The sequence below is a fragment of the Stenella coeruleoalba genome, assembly GCF_951394435.1.
Source record: "Stenella coeruleoalba genome assembly, chromosome: 6".
In the NCBI taxonomy this organism is placed as follows: domain Eukaryota; kingdom Metazoa; phylum Chordata; class Mammalia; order Artiodactyla; family Delphinidae; genus Stenella; species Stenella coeruleoalba.
In genome coordinates, this window is record NC_137151.1 from 9,068,672 (window position 1) to 9,081,146 (window position 12,475).

Here is a 12,475-nt window from a genome sequence, read left to right on the forward strand (position 1 = left end):
TGTATGAGACACCATACTAAAGTATCCTTCAAAATGCATTCTTCCCTATAATACTGTGAAATAGACATTATCGCTGTATTTCAGATGGTGGAACTGATGTCACAGAGATCACAAACTTGGGCAAGGCCACACAGCATCACATAGCAGTGTCCCCTCAGTATGTGGCCGGCCAACCACACAATATGGAGTTTGCTTTACTTGTCCATATCCCTCTAGATGCTTGAGCAGCTTGTAGACAATCACTGTGTGTTCTTATTTCTGAATTTCTACAAAATTCATTCAACAAATGTTTGATCATCTTCTATGTGCCAGATACTGTTCTAAGTGTTCCCAAAGTCCACCTCCTCTCGGAAGATTTCCTTGATGCCTTGGTTAGATTAATTGATCCTGTTCTCTCTTTCATGGTGCCTTTTTATTTTTTTCTACCTCTAACCTTGCATTTAAGATGCTGTATTTTAATGATCTGCTCTCTCTCTCTCTCTCTCCCCCTCATTCTTCCCCACTAAACTATTGGCTCTTCGAGGACATCTTATTGATATATGTTTTCTGTAGGTCCTACTACAGAAACTGGGAAAGTAACTCCAAAGATAGGTTTGTTGAGTGAATAAACAAACATCCTGTACTGATTCCCTTTCTATCTTTTGGGCTATGAAGACAGCATCCATCACAACACCAGGATGCCTCTGGCTTCCCTGGTGGCCTCCACACCTTTATACAACATAGGGTTTCTCATACCCATGGTCCTCACCTGCAATCTATTTAATGCCCAGATTCAGTCCTTGCTCTGAAGGAGTTTTCTCTCTGCCTTATCTCAGAGCTCTCACCTACACTCTGGAACTGTCTCTTCCAGCAAGGGGCAGGGTGCCTTTTCTCATGTTTTGTTGCCCAGGTTGGAGAGGAGGCTAAAGTGAGTGGGAATTTCCTGCTGAGTGGAGAGCAGCAGAAGGATTCTTAGAACTGAAGGTTGAGCTCAGATTCCTCTAGCTTCTGCCTCTCATCTCCTCCCCAGGCTCCAAAGGATCAATTTTCTATGCAAGTGATTCCCTCAACACTGTCACACTTGGAAGAGCTAATTGTTCTAGTATATGAGTCATTCTTGTCCTACTGTTCTGTTTTGTGGGAACTTACCTGGTCCTTTCTACTTTAACCAGATGACAAATAAGGGGGAGAAGGAGGTGAATGACACTTAATCAAAGGGTTATTTTTTTAATAAGTATTTATAAAGGTTTGGAGATGAAGGTAGGATGATTCAAAGAAGGCTTGAGATAGTTGGGGAATGGATTCCAGCCCTGACGTGGAGTGAGGGCACTTGAGTGCACCTGAGGGCACCCTTAGTACTGACTCAGGTGCTGGGTTACCCATTTGAAAAGCTTAGCAAATGCACAGGGCAAAAGCAAAAAAAGTGGGGGGTTGTCCCACAAATATTTATTTCTAGGACCTCAATCTTTATGATAGGGGCTAGGCAATCACTGAAGTCTTCAACGAGAAATACATTATTATGTTATATTCCCTTATGTTTATTTTATGCTTTAGGATTGCTTTTCTTTTTAACTGCTGTTGGTGAGGTGGTGAGGGAGTGAAGTACCACAGTCCTTTAAACTTTAGTGTGCCTAAAATTTGTAATCTGGCCTCGAGAAGCTTTGTTAATCTCAGAATCAAGGATGCCCGGTGGTCTTGTCAAGTCATTAAATGAGATGAGAAAAGGAGGGAAATTGAACAAATCTTTTTCTTTTTTTCTTTCTTTCTTTCTTTCTTTTTTTTTTTTTTTTTGTAAGCCCTAGATGCCAAGCTTTGTGCTTGGTCCTTTAGTTATGCTCTTTCACAGAACCTTTACCAGAACTGACTGAGCTCCGCTGCATTTGCACTCCAGCCCATCCCCACAACACTCAAACTTTTTTTACAGATAAATAGACTGAACCTCAGAAAGGTGCATAACCCGTCTAAGATCCCAGAGCATAAGTGGTGGAGCTGGGATTTACACCCGAGCCTGTCCCGCACTAGGGTTGCCTCTCTTGATCTCAGGGTCTTCACCTCTCAAAGGAAGACATTAACTCCATGGATTGAAAATGCTGGGCCTCCTCCTTCTTTACAGCTCGTAATTGTGCTGGCATTTTGGTAACCTGGGTTAATCTGTTTAATGACATTAATATATTTTAAGTAGGGACCCTGTAGATTACCTCCACCACCAGGGCACAGGTCGGGGCACCTGAGCCTTAGAAACCACTGGCCAAATTACAATTCTCAAATCATCACCAGGATTTCTCACTCTTGCCTGCAGCCCTGGTCCCTAAGGACTCCTTCCTAGAGTCACACAGAGCAGAGAGGAGAAGGACTAGCAACTCAAGACTATACCTTGAGGGAGGGTCTGTTTGTAGCTACTGGAGGCCTCTGGCTGGCTGAGTATAGTGCTAACCATCTGCCTTCTCTTTATAACTGATTCTGAGTAATGCCTGAGACTGAGATGGAGCAGTAGCTTACCCCTTTCTGTTTTTACTAAATAGCTTGTTCCTTTTTTTTCTTCTATTTTTTTTGTTTTTGTTGTTGTTGCTTTTTAAATTTGGCTGTGCAAGACACACGGGATCTTAGTTCCCCAACCAGGGACTGAACCTGCGCCCTCGGCAGCGAAAGCACAGCGTCCTAACCACTGGACCTCCAGGGAAGGCTTGTTCTAAGTAGGGAGGAAGGAGAAGAGATAAGGCAAGGGCGGTTGGGGGGGTGGGAGTGTCACAGAGACAAGTATGTCATGTGACTGTGTCAATAAATTGATTTAAAGTTAAAAAACAAAGAAACTCTCCATCTCCAATTTTTTTCTACTACTTCTGTGCTTTGGAAATGGTATGTCATCCACAGATATGTGCTTATCATTGACTATTGATTGATTGGTGGGAACCCTTGAGATGGAGAAGAGAAGGGAGTACCCCATTGTTCTCTCACTGCCCTATTTGTGCCTTTTGTTTGTGGAAAGAAGATAGGAAATAGAAAGAAACAGAGAAGGGATCATATATGCAAATGCCCACCAGCATGCAGCCTAGATGTCCCATCGAGGCCTCAGTCAAGACATGTTCAAAAAAGATGTCATCATTCCCACCTGCTTTGTCCTCTAATCTGGCTTCAACCCAAAGACTTTTAACTCTTATTTCAAGAGTCAATATTAGAGGTGAGTCCATTAAATTATCATTCAGGAATTGTGATTGTGTCCTATATTTGCCAATGACTCCTGAACTTCCCCTCAATCAAAAAAAAGAATATTCAGTCTTGACTTATCCCATAATCCATATCCAGACAGTCACCTAAGGCTACTGACGTTCCTTCCAGACCTTTCTCAAGTCTTCCTCTCATTGGCTACCCCATTGCACTAGTTGAGGCCTTTATCTTCTCTTCCTGCCTGGCCTCTGTCCTATATCTCATGGCTCCCAAATGTGTATTTCCATGGAGCAATCACAGTGAGCCTCTGGAAACAAAAGGCTACCCATGCTAATTTCCCTGCCTAAAATCCAGTGGTTTCCCTTCCCCTCTCCACAGGGCTAAGTTAATCTTCTCCACATAAGCCTTGTGGAGTTAATTCACCTAGGTCAAAAATATTTATTAAGGACCTGCTATATGTGAGACACTGCTTGATAAATTGGAGGTTCCATGGTAATGAAAATAAACAAGAATCCCTGTCCTCATGAAGCTTACATTCTAGAGGAGAGAGATAGGACAAGAAACTAAATAAATAGATAAGTTGTATCGGGTGTTAGATAGTGCTTAAGTGGTTTAGGATTGAAGTCAAGGGGCTGGATTGCTGTATTAAATAAGGCACCCAAAGATGACATCCTTGAGTCAAATTTTGAGTGAAGTCCTGAAGGAAGTACAAGTACAGGTAAGCAATGTAGATACATGAACAATCGTGTTCTAGGCAAAGCAAACTCAAGCATATTCAAGAGCTCTGGAAATAGCAAGCAGGCCAGAGTGGCCTGTGTGGAGTTACAGAGGGGACAGGAATAGGTGAGATCAGAGAAGTCACAGCAGGAAGCGAGCAAGGGGTGTGCGGTCATGGAGGTGCTCTTAAGCCACTGAAAGTTCTTTGGCTTTACTCTGCATAAGAAAGGAAACCATGGAAGGGGTCTGGACACAAGAGTGTCACGATCTGACTAATGTTTTAATAGGATCACTCAAGTTGCTGTGTTCAGAAGAGGCTGTAGGGGAACAAAAAGAGGTGCAGGGGTATGTCAGTTAAAGGCAACTCATGTGATCCAGCAATCCCATTCCCAGGCAAATATCCAGAGAAAACTCTAATTAGAAAACATACATGAACCCCAACGTTCATAACAACGTTCATATCTGCAATAGCCAGGACAGGGAAGCAATCGAAGTGTCCATCGACAGATGAACAGGTAAAGAAGACATGATATATACATACAATGTAATATTACCCAGCCATAAAATAGAATGAAATAGTGTCATTTGCAGTAACATGGATGGACCTAGAGATTATCAAACTAAGTGAAGTAAACCAGACAGAGAAAGACAGATGTCATATGATATCACTCATATGTGGAATCTAAAAAATAATACAGATGAACTTAGTTATGAAACAGAAACAGACTCACAGACATAGAAAACAAACTTACGGTTACCAAAGGGGAAAGGGAGTGGGTGAGGGATAAATTGGGAGGTTGAGATTAATATAAACACACTACTATATATAAAATAGATAAACAACAAGGTCCTGCTGTATAGCACAGGGAACTATACTCAATATCCTGTAATAATCCATAATGGAAAAGAATATATACAAAAGAAAAGGTCACTGTGTCAAATGTCAGTGAAAGACAAATGAGGAAAAGACCATTGGATTCGGCAAGATCCAGCCACTGTTCTCTTGAGAAGTGTGATTTTGTGTCCGCTCAGTGACAAACCTTCATTGGGTAGGTTTAAGAAAAAGGAAGAGGAAATTTGGAGACCAAGCCTATAATCAACATTTCCAAGGAACTGGGCAATAAACTGAAAGAGAAAATGGGGCAGTATATGGAGTCAGATAAGAGAGTGAGTTTTCCTTCCCTCCTGACACAGTACTTTTTTGTTCATGTTTTTGGTTTTCTTTAATGCCTGTAATACTTGCATGCTTTATGCTTTGGGAAGCCATTAAGTAGAGCTGGAAAAATGCCGTAAAGAAAGGCAAGGAGGGTAATGCTGCAGTGATGCTGTCCACTAGGTATGAGATCTGGCCCACAAGTGATTGGTCAGGTCTTCGCTAGAGCCATTAGTTGTTTGTTTTCAGCAATAGGAGGGAAAGAGGTACACAGACACAGATGGAAGCAGGTGGAGAAATGTGCTGAGATTGTGTGGATGTTCTCTTCTGAATGCTACATTCTTTCACAGAAAGAAGGAAATGAAGTCATCTACCAAGAGTGGAGATTGAATTGCAATTGTCGGCAGTCTAAGGAGAGAGAGGGAAAGTTTAAAATTGCCATCTAGGAGATCAGGAGGATGGATGAATTAACAAAGACTAAGGGGTGATTTCTGGGCAGATTTAAGAGCTCACCTGATGTCATGATTCTAAAGGAGGATGGTCTGGACTCTGCCCATTTTCTATTGCGATCCACTATTGCCTGATGCTCCTCTTTGTACCAAGACCCCGGGAATTCTGTGGAGTGCCTGACACACACTCTGCTCTTTCAGACAGATTTGCAGGGGCTCACTGGGACCCTCTGCCTCTTTCTTCCCCACCCAGCCAATTTGAAATCAACGTCAAGACTCAATTTACTCCTAACTTCCTCCAGAATGTAAGTACCATTGATCTTTGGACAACATGTGTTTGAACTGTGCAGGTCCATTTATACGAGGAATTTTTTCAATAGTAAATATATACAACAGTACTACAGGATCCTCCATTTGTTGAATCCACAGATGGGGAACTGTGGATACAGAGGAACTGAAGACAGTGAGGGCCACCTATAAGTTATACTCAAGTTTTTGACTGGGTGGGGTGTTGGTGCCCCTAACCTCCCCTCCTTGTTGTTCAGGGTTACCCGTACCTGATGCCCAGATGAGGTGGGTGCCCTCATCCATGCTCCTGTATCACCTGTGCACACTCCTCCCACAGCCTTTACCCGTCCCTTGTGATTTCCTCATTATGCTACAGTTCAAGGGTTATCAAAACTGAACAAGCATCAGCATAACCTGCTCCCCCTCCCCACAGAAAAGTTTCTGATTAAGTAGATCTGACATGGAGCCCAAAAATTAGTATTTCTTACAAGGTCCCAAGTGATACTGATGCTGATGAGGGGGATGCCCCCTGAGGACCACTATTCTAATTCTCCAAAGGCTAGGGCTGAGTGTGGTTTTTACCTGTCCCCAGAACTTGGCTGCACAGTTGGCTCAGGGTCGAAGCTCAGAAAAATTGTATTGAGCACCAAATGCACATTTGGCTGAATGAGAAGAAGGGAAGTAAGGTACCTGAATGGTAAACACTCTGCCCTCTCGGTTAATCTTCAGGTGGTGCAGTCTTCTGTTGGCAAAGTTCTCTGTATCGATGGTGAATACATGGGTTTCTTCCTTGCTTAGCTGGTAGCGAACTTGTAAGCTTCCTTAAAAGACAAACATTAGACATTAGAATTAAAGATAGGAGCCATAAATGCAAAAATATGATCAGATTGTCTTTTAATTGATTGTGACTGTTTTCTAGGGACCTATGTCTCAATCTTTTCATTATTCACATTCTTAAAAGGTATTATATATCTTGTGACTATAGCATCTAGGTCCATATTAAAAATCCTGAGCATAGCTGAAATACTTTTGTGTGTGCGTGTGTGTGCGTGTATGTGTGTGTATGTGTGTGTGCGTTATCAGAAACCAAAATACCAGTTTGGAAAATCAAACAACCACAAGTCTATTTTGTAACTGGATTGTGAAAACTTTAATAAGATAAAATCTTTTCCCACGCTCTCTTCAATTCCTACCATTTCCTAGAACTCCCTTTTTTCCTAATTGCCTTCCTGGAATTTCAGAATATGTAATGTGAAATAAGATTGTAAAGTAATCTAGGCAGAATAGGAGAGAATAATTTGGAGTAATGAGGCAGTTACCCAACAGAGTCAGCCAATAGCAGAAGCTCCCTACCGCTAATCCTGGTTTCCTTCATTCCTCCTTTCCTTTTGGTTCTGATCACCATCAATTTCCATTGGGGGTGTATTTTCTCACTTAAAAACTAATCAATAAAAATAAAATAAAATAACATAAAAACAAAAAAAAAAACTAATCATAGCTCCCTAGCAGTAGCATATTTGGTGCAGAGAGGAGCTCAGACATGAGGTAAGAGGTCTTCCAGGGGAAGGGAAAGGGCCCATCTTTCCCTGCCTTCCCACCTGCCAGGGGAAGGGAAAGGGCCTGCCAGGGGAAGGGATGGTGGCTGGCATGCTCTTTCTGGCTCCTTCTAAGAACTTGGGTTTTTAATATATAATTCAACCCAATAAAATAAATCAGCATGTGATAATTATGTGTCAGGCATGGTGACAAGGACCACATTCCTTGAAGTTATTTGGGACTCTCTTACCATCCCACTGTGTGGGTCATTCATGCACACATTCTGTATGTACCTATCCATTTTAGAAATCACTTCCATTTTATACATCTTTACCAACACCTGCCTAGCAACCATCCATCTTAGATGTCAGTAATCTCAACCAGGAGGCTATCAAGGTATTTATTCTATATCTTCCCCAGTATTCCAGTTTAGGTCTAAAACACTTCAACCATTTCTTCTAGAGCTCTACAGATATTGATCTCACCTTCTTAGGATGTTTGATGCAATCAGTGACTCCCTAAGTACCCTAAGAAGAGCTCCTGAAACCTCTTGCTAACTCATTGTCACACAGCTCCTAGGAGGAGAAAGTCAACCCATGGCTTTTCAACATAAGTTTGACACAATTAAGGGCTGACTCCAGTCTTATAGGAGGCACTGGGGTGAGATGGTGACAGTCAGGGCCAGAGGTTCATTGATCACCTTCCCCTCAACTTTGTATTCAGCTGCTTGGTCAGTGAGCAAAGAGGCACGTCTCTCCTTCTAGTGTATATTCTGGTGTCATGAGGTTACTGTCAGCTTCTTGGATGGCATTACCCGGGACCCCAAAAAGTTCATTGCCCTAAAGCCTTCTTCTATCTCCTTTTTATGATTCATCTGTCTGCTTCCATTTCCTCCCTAGAGTCTCCCACCACTACCTTCGCATCCAAAAGTGTTTAACATAATGATAAACTTTACAAGTTTATATATTGTCCAATAGACAGGGAACTGACAGAAGGAAGATGCTCTGAATCTAATAAACAACAACAACAAAAGGATGGTCTTAGACAGGTGTTCACTACAATTTATTCAGGGAACTATAATGTATCCCCTCCTGTGTGTTCTCCATTTCTTCTTCTTTTTTGTTTGTTAGTATATGTTGACATTGATACATTATAAAGGGCATGCATTTGCGGGTGTGTGAATATGGGCTGAAATAAGATGTTCATGGTGTGGAAATTAAAAATTGATTTGAGCCCCAGTTAAGACTTTTCCAAATATGCTTCTGGAATAAACATACGTATAATGGAATAACCTTTGGTCACCGGCAACTATGCTGTAAAAGTTTTAATGGCTCTTATTAATATTGGAGCATTCTAGCTGTATCTAGCCTCACTTTTTTAGGTCTCCAGGCAAAATCCATATCATCATTTTTAGAACTATGCAACAGGAATTATCAATGTCATTTAAAAAAATGTCGAAGAGAAACCTGATTCCAAAAAAAAAAAAATTGTATTTAAACACAATTATAAAGAATCTACTTTAAATCAAAGAGGATGTAGTCATATTCCGTTAAACTTCCTTACTACTCTCTGGACAAAGTTACCACCCCTTGGCTTCTATTATGCTTGAGTTCCTGCTTATGACTCCTCTTTTATCTAGAACAGTTTTTTGTTCTTTCCTCCATTTGATTGATGAAGGAACAGAGGGGCAGGAAGGAATAACTTTTCATCATTCATAGTAAGTGATGGACTCAGAAACGAAATCTAGTTAGCTCTAAAGAGCATGGTTTTCCCATGGAACACAGGGTCCCATGTGTTCATCTCAGCCAAGAACGGTCTTCCACTTCGACTTTTCCCTTTAAGCTTATTCCTACTCAAACTCCAAAAGTAAGCACCAGGTTACCTCTTCCAGGAAGCCTTACCTGGCTTCTCCAAGGTGCCCTCTTCTGCTCCTATAGATCCTGTGCTCACTTCTAGCCTAACATGTATTGGGTTGTGCTGTCTATTTACTTGCTTATTGCCCCTTCCTTCTTTCCTTCCCTCCGTCCCTCCTTCCTTCCTTCCTTGCCTCCCTCCCTCCCTCCCTCCTTCCCTCCTTCCTTCCTTCCTTCCATCCTTCCCTCTCTTCTTCCTTCCTTCCTTCCTTCTTTCCTTTCATTCTTTTCAAAACAACATAAATTTATTGTGCCAAATTCTGGAGGCTAGAAGTCTGAACTGTTATCTCAAAGGCTCTAGGCTAGGATTCTTCCTTGCTTCCTCTGAGCTTCTGGTGTATGCCTGCGTTCCTAGGCTTGTAAATGCATCACTCCAAGTGCTTCTTTTTTCTTCACATGGCTTCTCCCTGTGTCTCTCTGATAGATCTATATTCAAAGCTGCTCTAATACTCTACAAATGATAACTATATTCCTTTTAGCAAACCTTTTTACTATTTATATTCTTCTTGACAATCACCTACTCATGAGAAGATGAAAATTATGGACTAGAAACTCAGAATTGGAAATTTCAACCATATGTCTAGTTCAGCGTCTCAATTTGGGCCTTAGGAGAAAGATTCTCACACCTCAGTTTTTTCAAGAGCTTCACTTTTTTGTGTTTTACGTGTTCCCACTTTGCCAGTTTTCCTACACTAGTCTGTCTTCCATATTGTCATTAGTGTGAGTATTCTAACATAGACTTACTTGGCCATGTGATTCTACTGCTTAAAAAATTCCAAGGCTCCTTAATTTTACATGAAACATTCCAACTGCTTAGCCTGACATGCAAAGTCCTTTTCTTACCTTCCCACTTTATCACATACATATTTTTCATAACTGAATCACATGTGAACTATCCCAAATAACACCCCCCAAATAATGCTCCTCCTTGCCTTTGTGCACTTTTTCTTCCTCTGGGACCACCCCTGCCTCCTTATCTCTATGACAACCACTTCTCCTTCATTAAGACCCACTTGATATGACCTAGGTCTCCACTTGCTCCCAAAACTGAGAGTATCTTTCCTTCTTATATTGTCACTGTGCTCACTTTTAGTAACAACCTCAGTGTATCATGCTTTGCTTGTCTTTCTCCTTGAACGTAAGCTTCTCTAAGAGGAATAGATGCTTATTCATCTTTGTGTCTATGGAGAATAACACAGGGTCTGCTATCTCAAGTTGCCAAAAGTCATTTGTTGAATAAAATGGCCACTCTGGAGAATGTTATTACCACTTCATCAACATTATAAACTAACAATTATTCAATGTCTACTGTGTGTCAGATACTAAATTAACTAATAGTTATAATGTTATAATTCTATCTTTAAGGAGTTCATAATCTGAAGCAGGCAAAAGCAAGGTCATACTTGTCTGCTTATATGCCTATCATGTATTAGATTATTTATTTATTTTAACATCTTTATTGGAGTATAATTGCTTTACTATGGTGTGTTAGTTTCTGCTGTATGACAAAGTTAATCAGCTATACATATACATTAGGTTTTTAATCTGGTACTAAAGATAATTTTTATCAGATTCTCAGATTAGAAAGTAGAATTTCAGTGGAGTAAAATGCTCTAAAAGTAAAACATAATAATAAAAATAATAGTAATGATATTCATAATGAAATGGGATTCAAACCCAGGAGTATAGAACTTTAAAGTGTATGTTCCTCCCACTAGATCATGTTGTCTCCGAAGACATGTCTGGTCAAATAGATGGATGAGTTGATGAATAGAGAAGTGGATGGTTGGGCAAAGGGAAAGGTGAGTGATTTGATAGACAATATACATACATGTTTTGTGAATTCAAAAGAGTGAAGACAATGAGCACTTATAGGGTTGAGGTAATGAGAAAGAGTGTTTCAGAGAAAGAAGTTTATTGAAGAAGGTAGAACTGAATTAGGCAAAAAAAAGTACTATGCTTATGTAGCTGTAGAGATATAAGCAGAGCCATGTGTCTGAATTTTACCATGCTTGAAGTGTAGACCCATAGGCCAGTAGGGCTGATGAGAATCTTGGCACATATTCACCCAACCAACCTCCTCATTTTGAAAGATGGAGAAACTAAAACCCTAGAACTTGGAAGAGAATGGTAATAAAGAGATAAACCACATGGAGAAGGCTTGTATTAGAAGGACAAAGAATTTGGACTTATTCTTGTAAAGAGGGACCCCATAAAGGGCTCTAAACACATTGTGACTGGGCTGATTTATACAAAGTGATATTTAAAGAAAATTAGCCTGGCTACCTAGTGCTCATGTCAGATCTAAAAAGACAAATATACCAGCTCCCACAAACATCAATGGAAAAACCCATGAGGTGTTGGAGTACCACTATGGAACAAGAGTCCATTCTTATATTTCTGTTAATAGAGCATGTCAGTTTCTTGCTTTATCATTTGACTTTGAAAGAAGGAGCTCTTTTACATGTTGATTCCCATCCAATCCTCATCAGTTAACATCAACTACAGACTTCTGCAGCTTCCTATGCAGCCTTTAGTGTCTGCTAACCAGATCATCCTTACCAACTAGCTCCTCTTCTATCTTCACTGTCTGATCCATCCTCTGGTTGCTTAGGCCAAAACTCTAGGAGTCATTCTTACTTTGTTCATTTCCTCTACCAGATATACATACTACACATCCAAGTCATCAGCAGCTCTCTGGTCTCTACAAAGTAAATCCTGCATCTCTACACCTCTTTCCAGCTCAGCCACCACACCGTCATCCATCCATCACCATCTCTCACCTGGACCATTGTAACACATCTGAACTGACTTCCCAGATTCTAGTCTTAACTCTCTTTTCCCTCACACCCCTCCATTCTATACACAGAAGTCAAAATAAGCTTTTTAAGGGTAAATCTAATGTCATTAATTAAAATGTTTTGATGACACCCCAATGCACTTAGAATAAAATCCAAATTCTTTCTCTAAGGTACTACATGACCTTATTTCATTCTACACTTGCCCTCATTCACTAAACTCCAGCTACTGTTGACGTGCTTTGTGTTCCCCTAACGTGCCGAGTCCACGCCTGCCTTAGAGTCTTTACAGCTGCTTTTCTCTCCATGTGGAATGTTCCTCTTACAGATATTTGCCAGAAATCCCCTCCTTATTCATGGGCCAAATGTGACCCATGCAGTGATGCCTCATGTGTCCATGTACCCCTACTTCAATACCTCCTCCTAAAAATGTTTTCCAGACTGTCAGTCATGATTGATTAGTACATCATGGAATCA

At 40.8% G+C, this 12,475-nt stretch overlaps 1 protein-coding gene across 5 annotated transcripts in view; it reads right to left on the bottom strand.

Moving 5' to 3' along the window:
• Positions 1–12,475, bottom strand: part of CNTNAP5 (contactin associated protein family member 5) — a 505,995-nt gene that overhangs the window by 51,759 nt on the left and 441,761 nt on the right. For all 5 annotated transcript variants that reach the window (XM_079923775.1, XM_079923772.1, XM_079923774.1 and 2 more), the window contains one exon: positions 6,442–6,572. In XM_079923775.1, coding sequence (XP_079779901.1) covers positions 6,442–6,572 — 131 coding nt within the window. The remainder of the gene's footprint in view (positions 1–6,441; positions 6,573–12,475) is intronic.